General features: G+C 39.0%; 1 protein-coding gene across 1 annotated transcript; it reads left to right on the top strand.

Moving 5' to 3' along the window:
• The first annotated feature begins 1,532 nt into the window (after nt 1-1,532).
• On the top strand, nt 1,533-24,805 carry cdyl (chromodomain protein, Y-like). Its single transcript, XM_029454452.1, has 7 exons — nt 1,533-1,711; nt 11,996-12,602; nt 16,831-17,048; nt 22,036-22,208; nt 22,299-22,509; nt 22,658-22,801; nt 22,892-24,805. The coding sequence occupies exons 1-7, from the start codon at nt 1,688-1,690 to the stop codon at nt 23,048-23,050; spliced, it is 1,536 nt and encodes a 511-aa protein (XP_029310312.1). The 5' UTR covers nt 1,533-1,687; the 3' UTR covers nt 23,051-24,805.

The following is a 24,805-nucleotide window of genomic DNA, read 5'->3' as shown; positions in this document are numbered from 1 at the left end:
TTGAAAATAAAAATTGAGCTTAGATCTCTTATTATGCGAAAAGCCATTCTGTGCAGTATTCCAAATGTGTCTAACCAAGCACATTAATATTAAATGAAGGGCAAAATAAGGGAATAGTTTACACTTCTGCTGGGATATCAGCAAGGCCTGTTCAGTGTTTTCAACTAAAACGACGTGCTCATTTTCTTCAGCATGTTGAGATAGTTTTACTTTGTGGTACGTTCACAGGAACAGGTATGCTCCAAACTAGTGTGGCCCCTGGAGAACAGTTGCACATCATATGCGCTGAGCTCCTTTCCCCAGACCTCAGTATCTATAATGTCAAGCGGGTGGCCATTTGTTTTCATATAAAACTGTTCCAAGACACATAATTGAATACCAGAATACCTTACCGAATTGTATAGTGTCTTAGAAGTGTGGCTTTCCTTGATTTGTTGATGTTGTGGTCGATCATGTGTGCAGAGGCATGTGTGGTTAACATTTGAAATTAAAAAAGAAAGAATGAATGACAGGAAGAAAATCAATCAAAAGGAATAAGGATGATAATTACTTTCCACACTGCATAATTCAGCTGACCTTTTAAAAAATAGATTTTTATATAGTGCATGCCATACGAAAATGAGTTTCTCTGAATATTCCAGATAGTACTATGATTAAAAAAGATCACAGGGGGAACCAAATACAAGGAAAAAGACATACAGCATGTCAGCTCATACTGATCTATAGTATGTATCTAAGTATATATATATATGGGTGTGTGTATAGTTTACATGAACTATCAGTCTTTAACCTTCAATGATTAAGAACTTCTCAACATTTTAGTTTGAGCCACATCATTTCAGAGTCACAAATAATCAATTAGTCATGATGACATGCTTATTCACGTGGAGACTTAACATATGCATCATTACCATAAAGCCCACCATAATGCTATAGAGTACAACACTAATAATGTATAGATGAAAAGCCCTATGGTGTCTTTATTGAACGAGGTAGTTTTATTAGGTGCAACAGGATGATTGTAATGGAAAAACTCTTAGATATTGTTAATTGTGTACTTTTGCATGACATCATGTTAATCATGTCTCAATAAATATTGAAAATGTGATGGCAATTTTGTGGTGACATCTCAGTGAAAGGGGGTAAACTTGAACATGAACAAGCACAGTATTTCAGTAAGTCATCAGTCATTATAAATAGTTCCAAAGAATTTGTTCTGGATGTTTCGCAATGAGTCTGGATTAAGGTTGAATCAGGTTTTCTGTTGACAGTAAAGTGGAAGTAGAGTCGGTGATAGAAAGAGAACTGTCTAAACTGGTCTCTCTGAACACAGGACATCAAACATATCATCTCCCGTTGAGTAGTTGGATTGCAACAGAGGGCGCATGCAGACCATCAGGCTGTGCATTCTTAGCTGGGGACTAATTTTCAGACAGTCCTCGACTTGGGTCTGGGTAAACAGCACCGCCCCGATGGTTGTTTGTTTTAAGTGTGGAACGATCCATCGCAGAGCGCCGGGCTCGATTGACACTGTCTGCTGATCTGCTACTGCGGATTGCTCAGAATAACACGGCTGCTCGCTAATTCCCGTCTATCGGGGCTTTCGCCGAAACACCGAGAGAGTAGGGTCCAAAAAAAGCCAACAAGGCAGGCAAGATCGCCGCGCCGCCGGAGTCCGCACCCCAGAATGGCTTCAGGAGACCTTTACGAGGTAGGATAAAACCCTGTCCATGAAAAATGCTCTGTAATATTGACGAATAATGGAATTAGGAAGTAAAGGGGAGGGCGTCGCGCATGTAAAAAGCAGTGTACTAAGCCCTTTAACGGGCGAAACTAACCCTTCTCATGCTTTGCAAAGACAAGGTTGGTTAATTTCTGCTCATACTTTGTGTCGCTTCTGATATACTTTGACATAATGCTTCACGACTGTGGTCAATAGATAAAATGTCATTTGCGGGCTGAACTCCTCAGTCTGTCGCCGAGTTGAAAGTCGTGGTAAAGTGACAGCAGCGCTGTGCGAGCGGACATGGTGAATAGCTACAGACGGAGTGATGGTTCTGAAGGTGCGCATACATATGCCAAAATGTATTTAGTCATCACAGCCTTTTAGAGATGTGTGTCTGCTTTTGCTGTCTGTTGGGCACATAAGATGAGACACCAGTTAATTTGTTTTATCGAGCGGTGTAAACAAGTCTGTGAGAGCTTCTTTCACGGTTGATGTGCGAATTTGTGAAATTGTGACTCCCGACAGTTTTGGGCGTAAAAGTTGCCCAAATCGATGGTAGGAAGGTCACGCTGCCCTCGTGCGCAACATCACTCTGGAACCGGTGCCAGAATTTGCATGATGTTTCTACATCAGCTTCACTGACTTACTGCCATTAGCCTTTGTTATGCTGATATGGTGTCATATGTTTCAGTTCATGGTGGTGACAGAGAGATGGGGGCGGCTGTGAATGTCTGATGACTTCCAAGGACAAACTATTATAGTTAGACAAAACAAGTTTTCTATGTTCTGAAGTAAAGTACACGTTTTTAACATGCCACAAAAAAAAACGGTCTGAGTAGAAACTTGGGTTTCCTCTCATGAGTGTTCAAGTAGATAACATTATCTGCTCAAAGCACTGACAAACAATGTATGAAGAGCGAGGAAGGACTTCTGTTGGAAGACAATAATAAATAAGTGAGAAGGAGTGGGTATATGCCTTTTCACAAACTGTTTTATTAAAAAATAATATTGTTATAAGAGGATCCATCGACTAAATGTTACCTTATTCCTTATTAATACATTCCTACCCCCTTGTGTTCATGTGTTTTGGCTATTGGCATTTTTATTTACTTTAATTTCACAACATGGATTTGGATTTATGTTTTCAGCTTTATTAATTATGCTTCTTGCAAATGCATTTATACGTTTGTTTTGGGAAATCCATTCCAATGCCTCACACTTGTTATTCAGAGTTGCTCGAATGTGACATTACATCAATGAAGTAGAAGTTGACTATATTGTACTTTTTTGTGTTTAAATCTGACTGCTAGATTGAAAATGCTATTTATTCCACCTTGGCTATTGGTTTTGTGTGTAAACTGCCTCATGTGGCCTCCTGTACTATTACCCTGTGTTCAATGGAAGTGGATTCATTGGATTGAATTAATGTGGAGCTGGTTGACTGATCATCGTTGAACATGTTCCTGGTTTATCGCTCGCAAAATATGATTTTTTTCTTGTATTGCTCATCAATACTCACTTGTTTACCTACTAACAGCTCTGGATGACAGTTCTGTTTAGAGTGACTTAAATTGAGAAGCTGACTAAAGTATGCAGGTAAAAATAATTGAATTGCATCCTTAATGTCTTCTTCACTCACGCTGAAGAACTTCCACTATTTGTTTGCATTACAGTAATCAGATATATGGTTTTTAAATAGTCTAATTGCTAGTGTGTAGGGGGGCTGGTGTTGAGCGGCACTGGTGTTGTGCCAGAACCGGAGCCGGGTTAGTTATTTAAGTTGTTATAAGTTGTGTTGTTGCACTTGCTTGATGTTTGGCTGTGTTAGCAAAGTTGTAGACTCTCTAGTTTTTGATGTAATTTAATCATAACAAACGAACATGTTATATTACTGTCCATATTTATGACAGCGCTGTATAAGTAAAAAAACTGAATTGTACGTTATGTTGCATTACAATACCGCATGTATTTATTTAACTTTCAGTTTACTGCCTTTTATTATTTTAACATTCGTGCAGTTTTATTATTTTTATAATTATTAATGTAATAGTCATTGTTACTGTTCTATTGTGTTCATGAACACTGCTGTTCAAGGTTTGATGAATGTATTATTGCAGTTGTTGAGATGATTAGAAATGGCTGATAGAGTAGAGCGGTACAGTGGTTTGACCTTTTTATTTTACTAGGATCAGTTGTCTGCTGGCAGCTTGGGAGTGAAAACAACAACAATGCATTGTGTTACAGACATGCTTACAGTGGGAATTGAAACGATCACTTCCTTCTTTTTTTTTTGTGATATTTGATTTTCACCTCTGCCAATTCCATTAGTTTTCTTGTGTGTGCTGTACAGACATCTTACAGTTTGTGAATTCTGTAAAACTCTTATCAATTTGCACAGCAGGAATTGTGCATGGTGTGGAAGTCCTTCAGGTAACACCCACTACGTTGCCAGGGTGGCTCTGAGGCAGTACATTGTTTGGGTCTCGCTACAAATACGACACTTAATAAGTATTTCTACAAGATTGACATTATACCACCAGCCTTAGAGAGATTTGCACATAATATTAGTGGATTAGTGGTTATAATTAATCTTCATGGTATATTTCCTGAGGAACATATTAACTTCCACTGCTCACTTTTAAGGCAAAGTTTAGAGCTGTTCATTTGTGCAAGTGATTAGTTAGTCCTTCAACCACAATCAACCATTTCCAAATTCTATAATTATGATGGTTTCAGTTAAGAGCACTGGTTAGTAAATGTATATTTTCAGGCTACTTGCACATTCAGTCAGCCCGCTATTGTCTGCCGTTTTATATTACAAGCTTTGCATCCTCGTAAACTTCTATTTGTAGCTGAACGCAAAACGCGTCTTCTCCATTTCAGCATCAGTAAATATTTGATAGATCTCGTGGTCTGTTGAAGAAAGCTGTGAACACGCATGTATCCAAATTACTTACACCAGAGGTCTTCAACAGGGGGTCCGCGACCCCTAGAGGGTCCGCAGAGGTACTGCAGGGGGGTCGCAAAATCTTTGCTTTATTAAACAATTGTTTGTTTTTTTAAAACAATTTCTTTCCCACACATTTAAATGTCTTTAAATACACATTCACTTGAATCCAACATATTGTAGCGAACGATTAAATGGAGGCAGAAGACGTTATGCACACACTCGTGCGCACACACAGAGCGCAGGAAAGGAGAGGAGAGATTGCATTTCTGTTATCCTGGATTTCCAGAGTGTTACTTCCTGGTCTTGTGAGTGTCACTGGAGTTAAGTGGTGCAAATTGTGCTCCAGTGCAGACTCGGCATTACTGATGGGCGTGGTCAGACGTGTGCTCTGTCGCACCTGTAACCACACAAAGTGAGCTCAGGGTGTACATTACACACCTGTCTTGACATCCCTCACAGACCAATGTATGTTCTTCTCACTATGCTTTGTCTGGATGATGCTGAAAAGACATTTGACTGCTGAGGGAGGAGATGCCCACCTCCTACTGAAGCACCAAGTGTTACTAAACCTCTTTTAATCTGTGCATGCAACTCGGCCCTTCTATCTGCCTCCTCCACTTTGCTTCTCCTTTTCTTTGCATGTGTCTCTGCTATGCTGATATATGATTAAGTGTGACATTAGCGGCTACCATAAGCATTTAAATATTCTGTTCATTTCAATGAAACCCCAAGCAGCTCACTCATCAAAGGTTGTTTAATGTGCTCAAAACTTCTGAGGAACTTCTGTGCAGTTATTACCACAGCTGTATTATACCCTCCTTTAAAAATGTTCAACTATCCTACGTATCTGATGTAACAAACAGTAGGCGATGTCTAGTCTCCTCTAATTTCCACTGAAGTGAATATACACATATCTACTGCCTGCAAAGGGAGACACATTGCTTGATCTCATGAATGTTCACACTTGTGCCCTTTCATATGAACAAGCAGGCTTCTGATGGAATCCAGCACAGCATTTTTTTACACTTCCCTGTATTATCTGGATTTATAGTAGACGCAAAGGGTTAAAGGGAGTCTCACTGTAGATACCCACAGTGCAGGTTTCTATTTATGCAGTGTTGGATCGATGTGAGCTGAAGTTTTGTAGTGGGCATGTCTTTGCTAGCTGTGTGTTACTGAATAGTAAAAGACTCATTCATTCAACAACCTTTATTTTGTACTTCTATCGCTCTACCGGCATCACAAACTTGCCGAAGAAAACACAAGCAGCCCAAGCGGACCAAACACACTTCTTGTATGTGGTAACTCCACAGCCACCTCACCTCTGAAGTGTAGATACCTTTTTGAGGAGGTGCTATGTCACCTACAGCTGCTATGTGCGTAGGCTCTGAAGCTATGCCGTAATGCCTATAAATGCTTAAGCTTAACGTTGACCAATAAATACTGATGGACCAATGAGATGAGAGCATGCTGATGAGTCACTTGTAATTATATTCCCACTAATAACTGATGTTGTTTTACAGTTACTCTTAGCATTCAATTACATCCAATATCAAAAGTTTAGAATGGATATTGAATATTCTTTTGACATCTGTTGATTAGGAAAGGAAACCATTATACAGACTACACACTCAAAGAAAGAGAAAGTTGATTTTCCTTTTGACATTATATTACATTTATTTAGCTGACACTTTTATCCAAAGAAAATTTAGGTGCATTTCAACCATGAAGATACAACCCAAAAAGTGCAAGAATTATGCGAATACATAACATTCATCAAATAAGCGTCTTGTTATTATTTGCTTTTTTGTTCTCATGGACGCAGTCTGTACAGGTGAGTTTTCAGTCTACGATGGAAGATGAGACGGACGATGAGACAGAAGTGGAAACCTTTAAATATTTCTGAATACTGCAATACTGAATATATTTATATTTATAGAAACTTAACTTTAATCAATAATTGCAAATGAATGTTCGTCTCGCAACATTTACAACATTACACTTAAACCTGCATTCATGATTTTCTTTGGTCACTCTTTACGATCACTCAAAGCGCTTTACAACACATGTCAGCATTCACTCATTCACACACATTCACACAGAGGCTACCATACAAGGTGCACATCTCGTCGGTAGTGATAACCATTCACACTCACTCACTCACTTCGTTGGCCATCGGGAGCCAACGAGGTTCAGTATCTTGCCCAAGGACATATGGGCTTGAGATCGAACCACCGACCATCCGACCAGTGGACGACCACTCTACCTGCTGAGCCACAGCCGGCCAAAACAACACTCGGTAAACACTACGTTAATATTGTATCACCGTATGAAGTTCTAACGTGTTCGGAGGAGTGGGCTCATCACTATGAGCGATGCATTTCTCTTTACATCCAACATGTTTTAGCTCCTCTGTTGATCCCAGGTTAATTTGGAACTGATACCAAAAGTAACTTCAACCAAAATGTTTATTACAGCATGGACATTCTTTGCATTCTTTGTGTGTACAAAACTACGGTACGTACAGTTGGTCAAAGTTTAAACAGGAAGTAGCCATATGTAGTGCAGACTAAAGGTCCAAATACGTCCAATTTTTCCACAGCGGTGTTGTAGCTGACGTATACATAACGAGTACATAACAAATTATTATACGTATGTCAATCATTGATAGCGTATCACTTACTTATTTAAAACGTATCAGAGCGTCTGGCCAACGGAGCTGGAGAAGTGCCATCTGGTTCACGTCATGCTGATGCTGGAGAACGGCTAACATGCTGAACGCTAGCTGTACTGTAGAAACACGTTTAATAAGTTACTCCGTCGTCAGGCATCATCTTAACATAGTGTAGGAATAGGGTATCCACTCGTTATCAATACATTGGCTGTAGGATTCACCGTCAGCGACGTAGCCTATATCTAACGTACCTCTAACGTAGTCACGTAGGTATTCACGTACTATATTTACGTAGGTAAATATTCACGTACGTATTCCGTATTCACGTATGTCTAACGTAACGTAACGTCTGCATATCTTATCAAGCACACGTCGGGTACGTTCGGTAATTTTGAGCATGCTCAAAACATCATTTTTTACTTCCAAATGATGGTCATTGTATTGGGCTAAACGTTTTCAGGGTTTTGGTCATACTTTAGGTTGTTAGTTTGGCTTGGATGTTGATGTCATTTCACTCAACTGGTGCATTTTTCTGAACTTATTGGGGTGGGAGACAGAAGAGTGTGTCTACACAAAGGCGGTTCAATTTGTCAATGCAACTTTTTCCTTTTCATTTTTAGCCCTCGTCCAATATAATGCAGCTTTTTGTTGCCAAAAAATGTAGATTAAAAAAAAAAAATGAATGTTAAAACATGGTGTTTCCGTGTGTTCTGGGAAAACGGATGCTTTGAAAAACAGTGATGTAAGCTGCCCTGTCAGGGTTGGGGTGTGCGTAGCAGGAAACTTAAGAAAACAGGCTTTAATCGCCTCCAACACTCTTTGAACGTTCATTTTAAATGTCAATATAGCAAAACACACAATGTCATAATCTATACTTTTGCTGATTTTTATCAGGCGACATCGCAACCAGTAATTTAAGAGTTAGTTTATTTGGTCTTTATGTGAAAGTCTGTTCCCCCTTTTTGAATAGTGTTCCTCCAGTTAAAGTTGTGTTGTCTGTCCCACTTACCAAATGTTGGCTGTGATGCTCAGTTTTGTTGTTTGCCAATTGGAAAGCGGATAAAGGATTGACGAACGGAAAGATATTTGCTGTTTTTGATTGTTCAGGAGTTTCACTGTGCGCAGAAGTCTCTACAAAAATCTGCAAACTGACGCAAGTTGTTTCACACGAAAATAGTTAAAAAAAATGTTTTTAAAGCCTTTCTATTCGGTCAACATTGCCGCCTGATAGTTTGTATTCATACACACCATGAAAACAGTACCGTATGGTTGGTATTGGAGGATACTATTGCCCCACTCATCCTCTGCCATACTTGAGCATCAAGTGTTTGTGAACCACCACGCTTTCTCCTTCCTTGTCTTCTTTTATCTGCATGTGTGTGTCTCTGCAATGCTGTTAAGTGTGACATTGTTTTCAACTGTAAGCAACCTCATTGTCTGTTTCTGTTTCTGTGACACCCCTGCGACTCACCCATCAAAGGCTGTTTACTCCTGTTAATGTGCGCAGCACATCTGAGAACATGATGAGCAGTTATTACCACAGTTGCACTAGAGGCTCTGATGAAACCTTCCAACCATTTTCAATCAGTCACACAACCATGTCTGAATGTCTTATGACTATTTTTTTTTTAAACATTCCTTCATTAAAACATTTTCTTGTACTTACTTGTATGCTTAGTCTTAAAATAAAGACAAAAAAAAAATCTGGCTTCAGAGTAACTTAACTGTAAGAGAGTGTAAAATCAGCCTTTACTTGACGCCTGAGCATGTGATTTGAATAGTGCAAGTCATTGTTTGTCAGGCAGCGACAAAGAACCTTATGTATAGATATCCAACCAAAATCTGCGCGTTATATGTCTGAGATGTGTCGACAAGGATGCAGGTTTTGACTTGTACATTTTGAGTGGGTGGTGCTGACAGTTTACTGTGTGTGTGTGTGTGTGTGTGTGTGTGTGTGTGTGTGTGTGTGTGTGTGTGTGTGTGTGTGTGTGTGTGTGTGTGTGTGTGTGTGTGTGTGTGTGTGAGAGAGGATGTGTCCTGTGTGTTATCAATTTTTTGAGATGTGATGATGTGTTGGTGAATTGTATTTGTTTTTACAATGGGCCCATGGTCTGACATAAATAAACATTTATTACCTCCTTCAATTACTCCTGTTTCCGTCCCCTTGTGCACTCGCACATGCTGTAGTCGGTGTTTTAATTTGATTTGCATTTATTAACAGATTTTTGGAGTTTTATTTTTAAAATAATCAACTTATCAAAAAAGCTAATGTTCTCACAATACCCAAATCTGGAAAATGTAAAAAAACCAGCAGAAGTTCCATTAATAGAGTTATGATACCCAGTCACAATATATATCAATCAATCAATCAAAAAACTTTATTGTCATTTCGGAGATTTATACAATGTACAATTCAAAATGAAATTTCGTTGTCCTGGCTTACTGTAAAAGTGTTGTGGTGCTGATGCTAAATATAAAATAAAATGTGTACTTAAAATATTAATATACTTTATATAAATAACATATATACACTAAAAAATATATACATTTAAGAGTTCATTAGAGTGGAGTTCACATCACATTGCTCAGGAGGAAAAGTTATTTCTGGTTCAACAGTCTGACGGTTTGGGGAAAGAAACTGTTGCAGAGTCTGGTAGTTCTGCTCCTTATTCTGCAAAACCTCCTGCCAGAGGGCAGCAGGGAGAACAGGCCGTGGTGGGGGCGAGTGGGGTCTTTTATAATGTTCTGGGCTCTGGTGAAGCAGCGTTCATTAGCAGTGTCTCTGATGGAAGGAAGATGTCATTGCCTTAATTAAAAACAACTTTCTTTTTTAATTAAAATGTATATTTTTGGTGTTTTACAGACAATAATTTATCTAATTCAAGTAGTTTCACTGACAAAGGAGGACACCTGTACTGTAGTCACTATTCTCTTTCACTTAACTAGAGATGTTTATTTTCTCTGTATTTTTATTTCATGCTTAACATGAAGCTAAGAATTTGTGTAGTTTCTGACTAGTGTCACTTTTTACACTGGGTTTACTGCACGTAATTAAGTGCCTGTGTCAAATAGTAACATTTGCTGATGCGTTATGGTCTCTGCTGGTCTAATATACGTAAGTGTAAAACACACAGGCTTTTCTTGCTTTGGTTTGACCTCGAAAGCTAATGTTTACTCTTTCTTCATGATAGCCTGCAGCTCATCTCGGCTCCTCTCTGGTCTCTTATCTTTCGACTGCAGGGAATAACCCCTATCTTAAACTTGAAATGCAACAAAATGTAACTTTTTTAAGATTTGACACTCCCTGGCAATCAAAATACTATTCAAAATTAAAATGTACATCATAATGAGCTGCTTGATTATAGCAAAAACCAAGTTTATTTTGTTCCAAATTGAGATCACCATTGCACATTTTGTACATTGTAGAGTGAAATGCATCAATCTTGTAAATCTGGGAAAAATGAGGAGGCTAGATCTATAAAGAAATGTGTGCTCTTGTAAACAATGTAATCATAATCACAGTGGTTGTATAGACCTGAACGGTGATGACACTGCTAAAAAGGCAAGCCCCCACAAAGCTCGGTAAACGAGAGTGGGTTGGTTGCTGACATCGCAGCAGACCATGCACCGGGGACACGAGGACAGTCCGCGTTGGGAGCAGGGGGGCCCCATCCCTCCCTGCAGGGAGAGAGGGCGCAGAGAGCACTATAGTGTAGTTCATGGTCGCTGTAGTGGTCGCCCACTGTAGTGTGTGTGTGTGTGTGTGTGTGTGTGTGTGTGTGTGTGTGTGTGTGTGTGTGTGTGTGTGTGTGTGTGTGTGTGTGTGTGTGTGTGTGTGTGTGTGTGTGTGTGTGTGGTGTGAGGTGTGAGAGAGAGAGCAAAAAGGGACTTCCTCATGCATTTTGCGTAAAATGCAAAGGCTTCACAAGTTGTTGCGGTGCTTCTGAATTTTTGTAACTAGGTGCCCGCTCTGCACGCTTGGTTTTTCACACCTGACTGCCACAACATTTGGAGAATACTACAAACTACTTGTTGAGCAAAAACACCTTTTGTGCTTGCTCCAGAGATGTGCACATTGTCTCTGATATCGCATGGACACTCCACCTCTACCGGCCCCTGTGATATACTGTAAGCGTGAGGACGTATTAGGCCTACACTGAAGTATGTTGGTTTTATATAAATTAAAACATGTCAGTGTTTCCCACATAAAGACTTTACTTGAGCAGGCCTCCCAGGACAGAATGCCACTGGGGAGCAGATTGAGCGAGTATATGTAGGATTTATCTTCAGGGGATCAATGTTGTGTCTGCCGGACCCACAATGCAGCTGTGTATGGTTCTTGACAATAAAGTAAACCCACAAGGGGGCCACATACTCCCAAAGGACCCTGCTTTTCAGCAACATAAAACTGTTTTATGAGCTGTTTATGAACATATTTTGATATTATGTTTGTCTTTTTTTTATGATTTACCTTGTATATCTTTGTCTAATGCACTGTACACATTTGTGCTGATCAGTTTATCAGTACATATAGTTTATTTTTCCTCATTTTTGAAGAGCAGAATTTTGGGAGTGAAAAAACATAAATCCATGTATTAAAAATGTTTTCAGTCTAATTTGCTACTTTTCTGTATGTTGCCTTCAGGTGGAGCGGATCGTGGACAAGAGGCGGAACAAGAAGGGTAAGTGGGAGTACCTGATCAGGTGGAAAGGTTATGGAAGTAAGGAGGACACATGGGAGCCAGAGCACCACCTTCTGCACTGCGAGGAATTCATTGACCAGTTCAACAGCTTGAGACTGCATTCACACAAACGGCCCAAGGTTCCAAAGAATTGTCAAGAGCCCCTCATCACCAGCCAGCCATCTGCCACAGAGAACTCCAGAGCTCGGTCCGAGGCCCGAAAGAAGAAAAGGACGTTTGGCCCGGCTGTTGGAGTTAGAGTAGGAGCTGTTCTAGGGATTGGAGGTGGAGGTTCAGGATCCACTCAGAAGCCGAAGAAGGTGGGTGTTGGACCTGGGAAACCTGCTTTAGGGGACCGAATTAGCAAAGCCATGACGTACAAGGCTCCTCCGCCGGCAGGGCCTCACTTTGTTCCTCCAATGAGGGTTCCTCATAACGGACTCCAGCATGGCGAGATGGATCCTCTCGTGTACAGGACGGCAGCAAGGTCACATAGACTGCCCTTGGACAGAGTGGATAGAGAACAAGGAGGCGTGGATACCACTGGACAACAGTTCACCACTGAGCTAGGTAAGATGTTAAGAAAAACAGCTCAGCCTAGGTTTTTTTTAGACAGATATTGATATTTATAACAAATATAACAATATAGAGCCAAAGCAAACCACAAATTCCTGGGTTTTTGTACCCGAGGTTAGAAAACCTCATTCAAAACTGCATTCATATTTGTAGTAATGAAGATAATTATTAATCCAGCCTTCGAACAAAACCTTACTCGACAGTATGGCAAGTAGTTTACTCCACATGTTTTAGATGTTTTAGCAGCCTTTAACAAATGACACTAGCTTTTGCTGAACACTGGCCGCCTTGACCACACGTGTCAATTACAGTACAGGATAATGGTAAATGTTAACATGAAATGTAACAGTAGCACAAGTAGAGAAGAGTCATAAAGTCAACTGACTCAATAATGTCAGTTACACAGGAATATCTACCTAAAGTATGCTAACATGAGCTAACATTAGCCACCTTAAGCTACTGGCCAGACCAGACCCAGCAAAGCTGTTGCAAAATCTGTGAGAGTACTGAGTTTAACAAGGGTGTGTCTTTTTTGCTCAAGAATTATTAGAACTATTTAAGAGGGAGAGTCTGTTTTTCTTCTTTTAAAAGTGACATTCTACCTTTTTAAACGTCACGGTTTGACAAAAGAATCGAGTTGAGTGTCCGTGGTTAGTTCAGACATTTCTTTAATAACAGCCTGAGAGAGAGGACTGAATGGGGTACTTCATCGACATCAGAGCTTACAGCTAAACAGTCCACAAGCTCATAAAATGACATTAAAAGAGAGTGTTTATGAATATTATGAAAACCACATGATGACGATGTAAGTACCCATGCTGGTACATTTTAATGGGAGCTGTAGTTCTTTCATGCTTACAAGGGAATAGTTGTTTTAACGTTGCTAAAATCACATGTGATGTCAGGATTCCTGCTCTATGTATTTCGGCCAATGTTAGTTTTTTAACATAAATAAGTAACATTAGGAAACATCTTTATATCTTTAATGTGGTCTTTAATTTAGTTATTAAATAACTGTGAATTATGAAGATATGAGGGAGACATTTTACAGTTATACGAAATAAGCTTCAGTGCTTTAAGTGCTTTAAGTACTCAGTGCCTTCTTTGTCTGGTTTTATGCCTCCGAATCAATACCACCATCTAAGACCATTTGATTTCTAAACTACCTCAGATATATCTTTGGTATTTCTGCTTATTAGCTGTCAGAGATACCATACTGATATACGTATGTGTGTGTGAAGCTAAAAATTGCTAATGGCTAGTATCAGCCATGCAGATGTATCTGCTTGTTTCTAATGCAGAATGTAGTGGAGGGTGGACTTCTCTACATGGATATGAATAATACAGGTACTGAACAAATCCTCACACACCAGGCAACTCCATACATAGCAGTTTTCTTTCAAAGAAAACTATATTTCCATGATGATTATTTTCTGTTTGATTAATATTTACAGTATATTTTAGCGGGCACACTTTTATACTGTAAAGACTTGTGCCGACACACAGCTCTTAAAGCTCTAACTATGGTTCTTTACTACAGGAGCAGCTGATAACACCTTTGAATTTCACTCCTGGGTCACAGTCCAGGGCCTTTACCACTATAGTTAATCATTACATACGTTTTCAAAAAGTCATCTCGACTTGTCCAGATCAGAATGGTTGGGTTTGCAACTGTATTTTGTACACTGTACACGTGTCAGCGGTATGATTCATTTGGACTTTGTCCATTCTCACTGTCCATCATACCTGTTAAAGGAATGTTTTGTCCCCTGTTGTGCGTGCTAGGCACTTCTGTTCAGATACACAGAATATGTGCGTATTGGTATGTACATTATGTGCTTGTTGTGCTCTCTTGATGATGATTGGCCTTGCTGTTTGTGATCACCCAGCTCCCATCAATGTCAGTCATGCTATTCAATGAATCCAACTGATGGCTAGTGTACTTTTGGAGTGACATCACCAAGTCTAAGTAGGCACACCAGAACATGAACTTGAAAATAGCACATTTCCATTACGCTCCGTCAGTTGTTCATTCATTTTTCAAATCACCAGAACTTGATAGTGAGGCCTCATCTCCTCTCTGTGAGGGCGTTAGGGCTACCAACCTAACAGCCGTTATGCTTCTTAATTACCTAATCCTCGAAAGACTACCTGTTTACCTCATTCAGCACCCTCAGCTCCACCCATTAATTTGCTGCCTCTGTGATTGTTGACTGGCAGCAAGATAGGGGAGGTATTAATTCATAATGCCATTATAATATTGCCTTTCAATGAATTGTGGGATCAAAGACAGGAAATTTCATTAATTATACCACAATGATTGAGATGCTGGCCTCTCTTACACAATAAGCTACGGTAGCACTCTGCACCACTTTCCGACAGCTCGTATTAATTATCCAGAAATGTAAAAGCACAGGACTGTCACGTATCTGAGAGAGCTGTCAGTAAGACCGAAGCCACAGCCTCTTGTCTTACAACCACTCTGAATCACTGCTGCCATTAGACAGCCCATGTATCCAGGCTAATCTCTGTTTATGGTCTTCCTCTGTGGGATTGAATTGAAACGGACTCTTCATCTGAAAATCCATGTTGATTACATTTTGTATAGCAGAGTCAAACTCCTGATAATTCTGTTTGTTGGTGGAACTAACCCCCATTCATTAGATTAAACTGTCATTTGAATTGTTATATGTTGGGCCTGAGTTTGAGAAAAATGATTGATCATTTTATTTAATGTCAATTTCTCATCTATTGAGCCTAAATTACCATTCCTTAATACCCTATAAAAAGTTACAACCTGCTTTTTTTTGTCATTTGGTTTGCTATTACTGTTTCAAGGTCAAGATGTACTGATTTTTGAAGTTCCGGCTGGTTCTACAGCTTCACTGCATTATTCATGTTCGAAATCACTCATGGTTTAAAAACACAGACTGACACTCTCATCAGTCTCATAGGTAGTTTTTAAAAATATATATATAAGACCGACGTTTGTGTTTAAAAACTCAGCTTTTGTATTTGTATTCTCATAATTGACGTTGTTAGCTGAAATGTTTAAAAAAAATCATCATCACAGCACTTGTTGTGAGAAAGAAACTGTGCTTGTGTTTCTGGGTGACGTATGGCTTATTTGTGGGTTATTGTTTCCTACAACTGCATCACTAGATCTCAGTTAAAGGACTCATGCACTTCTTAACTCTACGTTCTTTTCTTCTTTCATCCATCCAGCTGATAAAAGTGCTCAACTGAGATTGTGTTAGTCAGCTTTCACAGAAAGCTTTTATTTTTTATCAATGTAAGTGAAACAGTTTTTGGATTCATGATGACCTTCCAGAGATTGCACTGTTCTCTCTGCTCTCATGTCTCTCTGTGTGAAAATGAGGGAAAGTAATGACGACTACTTTTCAAATGTGAAAGTTCAGCAAAAACAACAGCAAAACAGATTCAGCTCTGCGTGCGGTATTCAAGCTAGAAATGTTAATGCAATCAACAAAAATTCAAATTTAATGATTCCTGTTGTGACAGCTCAGATATCATGCGGAGAAAGTATTGTTGGATGTTGGATGACCATGCAATCCCCTATTTAATAGACCCTGGAAGTCAGTGAGTGTTGAGGGTGCTAAGAGAACATCCATATAATGATGTCATTATAATGTCCATTATACAAGTAATTAACATCCTTGACAAAGCTACAGTTCCTGCAAACAATACACTTGCTGTTCATGTATCTGACTTCATTCAAAGTTTTATTTAATGATAAAGAATATTAGTTGTAAACACATATACAAACCTCCTTTTCTAATAAGTTCAGATTATGTTTTAGTGTACGAGTTGAATATGTTCCATGATGAACAAATTCGCAAATTCTGAAAAGCTATCTAGGAATATCTTTAAATTATTTATTGCAAATACAGTATGCAGTAGTTGTTCAACTTTTCAACCCCTATTTTTATTATACACAGACAAACTTCTGTCTCTTCTGTAAGACTCTTTTTAGGAAACCTTGCACCTTTTATCAGGTAAGGCGAAACGTGTCTGATAGCTAAAAGTCGCTAAATAGCACATTACACTTTTTTTTTTTTATCAGATATGCAAATATATTGTATACCAAGTCAAACCAAGCACCAATCACAAGCCTTTCTCTAAGAAAAACAAGTAAATAGTGAAAGATCTTTTGAAAAGAGAAGACAAATTGACATGTTTTGTCATCCCTGCTCTGTGTCAGGCTCCCCTCTGGCTAATGGCAAGATGCATCTCCACAGCTCAGTGAAGCGGAAGTTGGCTGAAGAGAAAGGCCACGTGTTCGACAAGCGGCTCAGGTATAACGTGCGGCAGAACGAGAGCAACTGTCGATTCCGAGACATCGTGGTCAGGAAGGAGGAAGGCTTCACGCACGTCCTGCTCTCCAGCCAAACCACAGACAACAACGCTCTGACACCAGAGGTGAGAATGGGAATGTGCACCTGTCCCCTATGTGTTTGTGTTTCTCTGGTGTGTATCGATGTATCACAACCGACATTTATCTATGTAACTTTCCATTGTACCTCAGTTGCCATGGAGCTCTGTTTGGGAAATTTAAATGAGAAGAGTTTTCCTCATTCACTGCTGTAGAGATGCCCTGGAGCTATGCGATACTCCCCAGCTGCTTTCAGGAGACAACTTTAGAAAAGTGTGGTTTTATTTGACAGCTGCCAGGTATGAATATGTTTAGCTGCATGACTCTGACACTGGGCAATGCTGGAAAAAAAGTATTTATTGCAACAAAAAAAAAGGTTAGGAAATAGCTTGTAGGCTCCGTCTATATACTACTGACACGGAATTTCCTTAAAACTGCCTCCCGCCAAACAGGATTTCTGCAAGTAGAGTAATTAGAGGTGCATATAATCCAGTGTTATGCCACCTGTTGTTATTGCAGCAAAATATCAATTGAACTACAGATACAATTATGCAGAAGGTTCATAGAGGAGAGCATTATGTAATTATTATTATATATTATTATGAAAGACAACAGGAGACTCTACATGTCCAATCATTTCCACTAGTTGCTATGTAGATATAACTTTTTTAATTTTTTTGTCCAAGTAGTGTCAGTTAATTCGGTACAAACAGGAAGTTTGCAAGAACGCATAGTGATCGCTAACATCTGGAGAATAACTACAATATAATATTTAACGTGCCAAAAAAGAATCCCAAACTATTTGATGACTTGTTTGCGCCACTTTTACGATGTTATCCTGTTACCTTTTTTTGCAATAGCAGCTTTTAAAATAAGTTTGAATTTTGCTTTGTCAATGAGATGTTCATGCTTTATTAAAATTAGATCTTTAACAACACAACGCTTGCTGATTTACCATAACATTGGACACATGTAAACATTTTTCTATTTTTAGGAGCGCTTTTGATTAGATCTGATGATCTACCAGCTGAGTCTTCTCTACAGGCATTTAGGCTGCATAATCTACAAGCTGTCTTTCCTGTCTTTTGACATGTTTTCTCACAGTCTCCTCAGCACTTTGTGGATCACCTGCTAACTCCATGTCAATCAAACATCTAGTCTAATCAAACTGTACATTCTTAATTTAGAAGTTGCGCTGTGATTTATTGTAATTTGTCACCGTGATGGACAGGGACGTTCGAGTTCTATCATCATGTTAAAAAAACATGACATCTTCATAATGCTGAGATGTGCGCGACCCTGAATGCAGTTTAATGGCCGTCTGCTCTGATGCTGGAGCTTGCATTGTGATGATCCATTTGTAGAATTGGCTGCCTGCAGGAAAGTACCAGCTTGTGATTGGTTGCTCATTTCCACACTCCAATCAACAACAAGCTGCTCCATTTAAAAAAAAGAATTGCCCTGGAAGTATTCAGTAACTTGCTTTCACAGTTCAGTAGCGCTTTCCCCAGTCTGTTCGCTTTTGGACTTCTTGTACTGAACACAGTGACACTTTGTCACGTTCTGTTACATTTTATGAAGTTATAATTGATGAATTACAGTGTTCTTGTACCAGTAGTTAGTTTTTAATCTCTCACTACGACAAACAGTTTTTGGAATTATCCATAAATGCTTTTTCACTCTTTTGAACACATTTGAAAGAAATTAAATTTGAATGTTTGTTCACAGATTCCTTAGAGGTCATTACTATAATGGTGAGATTAGCCACAGACAATGCCACAATCCACCTCTGGATCATAAATCTAAGTAAACAGGTTTTTCCTCCCCTCAGATTGTAGGATGCGTCTCAGATATTTCACAGAGGGTGGTTCTCCCTTTGATACAGTGCCATGTGCACGGCAGCCTGTACTTCACAGGCACCGAAGTGGCCCAAACTGTGTGCACATGTGTGTGTGTACTTTCATGTGTGACAGTAAGCCCGTAAACTCTGGGCTTTATCAAACAGCTCTGATAGCTCCCTCTCTGTTGCTCAGTCTTTGAAGCTACAGGAACAAGAGAGTCTGCGGATGAGCCGACTGAATGGCTTTCGAAAATCTTCAAAAATATCCCTGAACATTTTTTTTATCCAAACGCTCCGAGCTCGCTTTTGGTGACAAAGTCCCCCGAGCTGTTAACTGGTTCTCTTTCCTGTCACCTTTCAGGATACACACAGGAGCTTTTCTTCATCTGTGCTATACTGCTACTCAAATGTTTGGATACGTTTATCAAGCAACAAAATGCAACGAGAATCTGACATTATATTTTGACTTATGAGTGAACAAAGAAGAATTTCACTTTTGTATAGGGAAATGATCTGGATCTAATGACCTAGATCTTGATCGCTCTCATTAGGCATCTGTCGCATGTGGTCTATTTGTATGTAAATACTTTATATGTAAGTCTAATTCCTGCACACCTGCCTTTTAATAAAGCACTAATTAAGAGGGCGAAAGATTCCCAACAGGCCTTTTTCACAGCAGACATCTTGACATTAGCACAGGTGTTACTATTAAAATAAACATGTCACAGTAAGCCATGATAGAGTGACAGTGAGCCAGCATGCATAATACCAGGACCCTGAAACTTTCTCATGAATGTCATTACCTGTGCTTTTCTTACTGCGACATTAGGAAATGTAGAACTTTGGTAGAGCTCTCTGAGCGACGTGGTCCGTGTCCACTGTGTGGTGCATCACATTCACTGTCCCTAATTTTATTTGAGTTTAAGTATCTCCATGGCACTCTACTGCTCTCTAGAGTAAACTGTTGTCCGTGCTATAGGGAGCAGGCACATAAGTGAACGAGGTTTGTGGTTTCAGATATATACCCCCAGAAAAAAGGCAAGCTGTTCCTGCTTTGAGAAATCATAAAGTGCCTTACAGAAGAATGCAAGTATTCTTATCCTACAATATCCAAAGGCATCAGGAAACATGGAAATAACTGAAACTGTATGTCAGACCTATTCAATAAAAAAAAAAATAATAATAATTATTATTATTATTATTAAAATAATAAAAAATTAATAATAAAAAAAATTATTATAATTATTATTATTTAAAAAATAAAATTAATAATAATAATATAATAAAATAAAAGATTAATTGACTGCTATCCACCCTTAGAGGTGGTGATTTCATTACTATGGAGCTGATGCTTGCGGTTGCAAGTTTCTTTGTTGTGGATACCACCTTTGTCCTCGAGGCATCTTCTCACTGCACACAAATGTCACTTTGACGCCACTCTTCTTCCTCTCTGTTTCACAGACTGGAACCAGCATCTGCGCATCTCTGCTTCTTGTATCCGAGCATGATTTTTCTGTTCACCTTGCTAGAATAATGTCACTCGTATTCAAACACTCACAGACCACATCCAGTTGAAACTGGGGACAGATTATGTGCTTGGTGAGACATTGAGAATTAAATTCACGTTGTGGTTGAATGGTTAATACGGGTCAAGGGTGATAATCTGATTTAAAATGCAGCAAAAGAGTGGGTAGATTGACTGCAGAGTGGTGGTGGTGGTGGTAGTGATGTGGTAGTGTGGGTTTCCAGATGACTTCTTATCAGGTCATCTCTCTGACAGGCTTGCTCCCTTTTTCACACGAGACAAATTCCATACACTTGACTGCTGATATTAACTGGCACAGTGAAACCTGTCTCTCTGCACAGGATGCTATATTGGTCCCATTTGTCGAGGGATCATACTGCTAGTGTACTCAACTGAAGGCTGAACATTTATTGATTGTCTTTTTTTTTGCACAGACGACTTTGTACCCACATTATAGCCAGTAGGAGTAGCTGCTATCAAAATAGAGTCAAATCAGTGACATATATAAGTATATGTATGTGTGTGTGTGTGTGTGTGTGTGTGTGTGTGTGTGTGTGTGTATGTATGTATGTATGTATGTATATATATATATATATATATATATATATATATATATATATATATATATATATATATATATATATATATATATATATATATATATATATATATATATATATATATATATATATTTCTTCCCTTGAAGTATGCTTTTATTTTTATTTCTTGATGCATTACTTATTCACTCCACTTTTTTGAATGAATTTGTTGTTTTTCAATGTCCTGGTAAAATAAGATATATTGTCTCGTGCAAAACAACTGAAAGAATGTTATTGTTCTACGTAACAAGGAACTGAAATCTTGCATTACGATCTTCCCTTTAGTATTATTTTATTTATACATTTAGCAAGATGATTAAAAGCACTGGAAGGAGAATTTAAACCATTTTGTTTGTGAATACAACGTAAATACAAAGACTACCAGGAATGTGTAGCAAAGGGAGTAAACCAGTTGAAGGGCCACAGAGGCCCATTGTTGATCTCATATTTTAAAAATATGGCCCTGCTAGTTTAAAACATTTATAAGAATGGTGTGCCAATGTTATTTTATACTATTTTAATTCTGCTATTTTTATAATGGTACTTCACACTCATTTACATCATCACTGTGATGATTGTAATGTAAATGCTCTTATTCTGTCTATTGTTGTACTAATTGTTATGTTTCTGCTGTGAAGCACTTTGGGCTGCAATTCTTGTATGAAAGGTGCTATACAAATAAAGATTATTATTATTATTATTATTATATAATAATAATAATAATAATAATAATAATAATAATAATAATAATATATATGTCACTTTAACACCAGCACTTATAAATCTAGTTCCTGACACTCTGTGGCCCCTAAATGTCAAACACTAGATGAATAGCACTATTGTAAATTAACTTTTCCATAAGCTGTCAGTATTGTAGGAATGGAAATAAGCATTCTTGCAGTTCTTGTTATTATTTATAGTCCTGTCTGGCTGCCAAAAATGTTTTTGGGTGGATGTGAAGCTTTACTCTTAGGATTTAATAAATATATTTTATACATTTTTTCACAACCTTTCTTCATGTGTCAGGTGAGTCAAGAATGTAATACACATCTCCTCCTACTTCTCCTCAGATCATGAAGGAAGTGTGTCGAGCTCTTGGTAATGCAGCTGCTGATGACAGCAAATTATTACTGCTCAGCTCCGTTGGGACCGTTTTTTGCAGCGGCCTGGAGCCGTCGTACCTGATAGGTCGTCTGTCCACTGACCGCAGGAAAGAGAGCAGCCGCATCGCAGATGCCGTACGGTGAGAAGAAATCTTTCAACACTGACTTCTTTTCTCACTTGCAATTACACTAGACAGAGTTGGTACTCATCGTTCTGTGTCCCCTTTTAGGGAGTTTGTGTTGGCATTCATCCACTTCAAGAAACCCATTGTGGCAGCAATAAATGGACCTGCTCTGGGTTTAGGGGCCTCCATCCTGCCTCTGTGTGATGTGGTGTGGGCCAGTGAGAGGGCCTGGTTTCAAACTCCATGTGCAGCCCTCCACCTCACCCCCTCTGGATGCTCCTCTTACACCTTTCCCCAGATCCTGGGCGTAGCTCTGGTGGGTCCCAGCCCTATCAAGGCTTTTGTCAAATTCCCCTTAATCTACTTTAATACCTCTTATAACCACCTGTTTACCCGAAACATTTGGATTGCATGACGTATTGAAAAGGCTTTGTAATTGACCCCCTTCCTGTCTCCATTGGCAGGCCAACGAGATGCTGTTCTGTGGAAGAAAACTCACGGCACAAGAAGCATGCAGTCGAGGTCTGGTGTCGCAGGTCTTCTGGCCAACGACATTTAACCAAGAAGTGATGCTGCGTGTGAAGGAAATGGCCTCGTGCAATGCCGTGGTAGGTCCTGATCTAGATGACCTAGAGGGCAAAGCTTTTGCGAGAATATAACCTAAATGATCATCTACCATTTCTGTGTGTTTTGTAAAGGTTTTAGAAGAATCCAAATGTCTGGTGAGGAGTATCCTCATGTCAGTCCTGGAGGAAGTGAATGAGAAAGAGTGTCAGATGCTGAAGCAGCTGTGGTGTTCAACCAAAGGACTAGAGGCACTCTTCAGTTACCTGCAGAACAAGGCGTACGAGAAGTGATCAACCCACACCCGGAAAACTGATCCATGTGGAGACGCGATCTCAAACGTAAGAAAAGGTTACAATAAGGGTCTTTGTTTCCATCCATCAGAAGAGGGGATTCTCAGTTCGCTTACATGTCTACCAACAACAACTTCATGATCTTCTTCTTTTGTAAAGCAACTTCTATTTTATATTTATTGGACCCATAACTGCCCAGATGTTTAATGTTTTAGAAATCAAAGAGCAAAGGGCCGAGCGTGCATTGTTTCGATAAACACTGAAGGTGGTTCTTCAGGGAGGTACAGAGTGTTTCTGTACGTACGTATGCCAGACGTGTGTTTATGAAATTATCAGGATGTATGAAATCAATGTATGTCTGAGAGCACATGCTAAATAGGCGATAATATATATTAAAATATATTTATTTAAATCGTGTAAAATGGTTGCTTTCTGAATATAATGATTTTCTTTAGTCTGCTCATTGTTTTTAGAGTATAAAGTGTAAAATCAGAGTTTGCATGAGGACACTGTTTGTTGCTCCTTATATGCACATTCCGTCCTCTCTGTACAGACAGAAGAAAACTGGCCATCAAAAGAAAACGTGCGCTTATTTCTCATCACGCTGTTCATTGTTCGTACTGTAAATGTCTTTATGACACATAACAGTTTGCCAGTAAATGTGTTATCATTATCATAATCCCCATGCGGTTGCTTCTGTTACATGAAGTCATGACATGAGTACATAAGTATCACCCTCATATTGTCAACATCCATCTGTCTTTAGTTGTTTTCACCTGCGACAAAAACGGCAAGAGTTTAATTACATTTTTATTCCTACAAATGAAATCTCATTGGGGGGGATTTTTCCTTTCAAGGGGAGACCTGTTTGAATTGAAATGCGAATCAGAAAGATGAGAGGAAATGGACAACGCTCGAAGCCTCATGTGAATCACAGCACTACATGTACAAATGTGCATTTTGGGTGGAGTACAAAATGAGTTGAGGTGTTTAACGAATCAGTGGCACGTATCACATGGAAGGATTAGAGATTTCATCCCAGTTAGTTTGAGCTACATTTAGTAGCCGCACATGCAGTGCTGCGGTGGTTCAATATGTATAACACGGCTTCCAGTTATCAATGCAGATGTTATTGTGTGGAATGTGTGATCATCATGTTGATATTAGTGGACAGTTTTTGCTTACTTACTTTTTTTTGTTGTTGTTGTTGAGCACACAAAAGAGATGATAACTGCTTGGTCCTCATATTAATCACACTGTGACTACACTAATTGTCAGTGATCTATATCGTGGAAAATGCAACAGTCGTGTAGCTGTGGTCGACTTCGTCCTTATCTGCATGTGAGGATTCAAGATCAAATCCATTTTGTATTGCGATGTGTATTACATGTAGGGATACATTTTGTTTTGTAGGTCTGTGAAAATCATTTTGTAAAACTCAGAAGATATTTGGACATGTTCTGCAGTGGTGCACATGCAGTACAGAATAATATATAATGTCGACTGCTTTGTGTTACTAATTGCATGTAATATACTGTACATATAAATGTGTTGCCTGTCTGAATACCTTTTATATTTCAGGGTATGTTTTGTATAAATATTGTAAGTATTGTTAGAAATGGTGTAGTTTATTTTTCTATTTATTTTGAGACAGCTGTTTTGGATGTGCAGTGCCATTTGGTTTTATTTGCTCCATATGCCCCCCTTTCTAAATACTCCCATCAAAACTCTGATGAACAAAATGTGTCAGATAAT

The sequence above is a fragment of the Cottoperca gobio genome, chromosome 3 (assembly GCF_900634415.1).
Source record: "Cottoperca gobio chromosome 3, fCotGob3.1, whole genome shotgun sequence".
NCBI classification, from domain to species: Eukaryota; Metazoa; Chordata; class Actinopteri; order Perciformes; family Bovichtidae; genus Cottoperca; species Cottoperca gobio.
Note: the sequence above shows the minus strand (reverse complement) of the source record. Positions and strands in the feature narration are given on the sequence as shown.

Bases quoted from the DNA above. Each gene is read 5' to 3' on its own strand.
- cdyl (XM_029454452.1), top strand. From the start codon at position 1,688: ATGGCTTCAGGAGACCTTTACGAG. The intron at 12,603-16,830 runs GTAAGATGTTAA...GCTCTGTGTCAG, and splicing joins ACAGTTCACCACTGAGCTAG to GCTCCCCTCTGGCTAATGGC. The intron at 22,802-22,891 runs GTAGGTCCTGAT...TGTTTTGTAAAG, and splicing joins TGGCCTCGTGCAATGCCGTG to GTTTTAGAAGAATCCAAATG.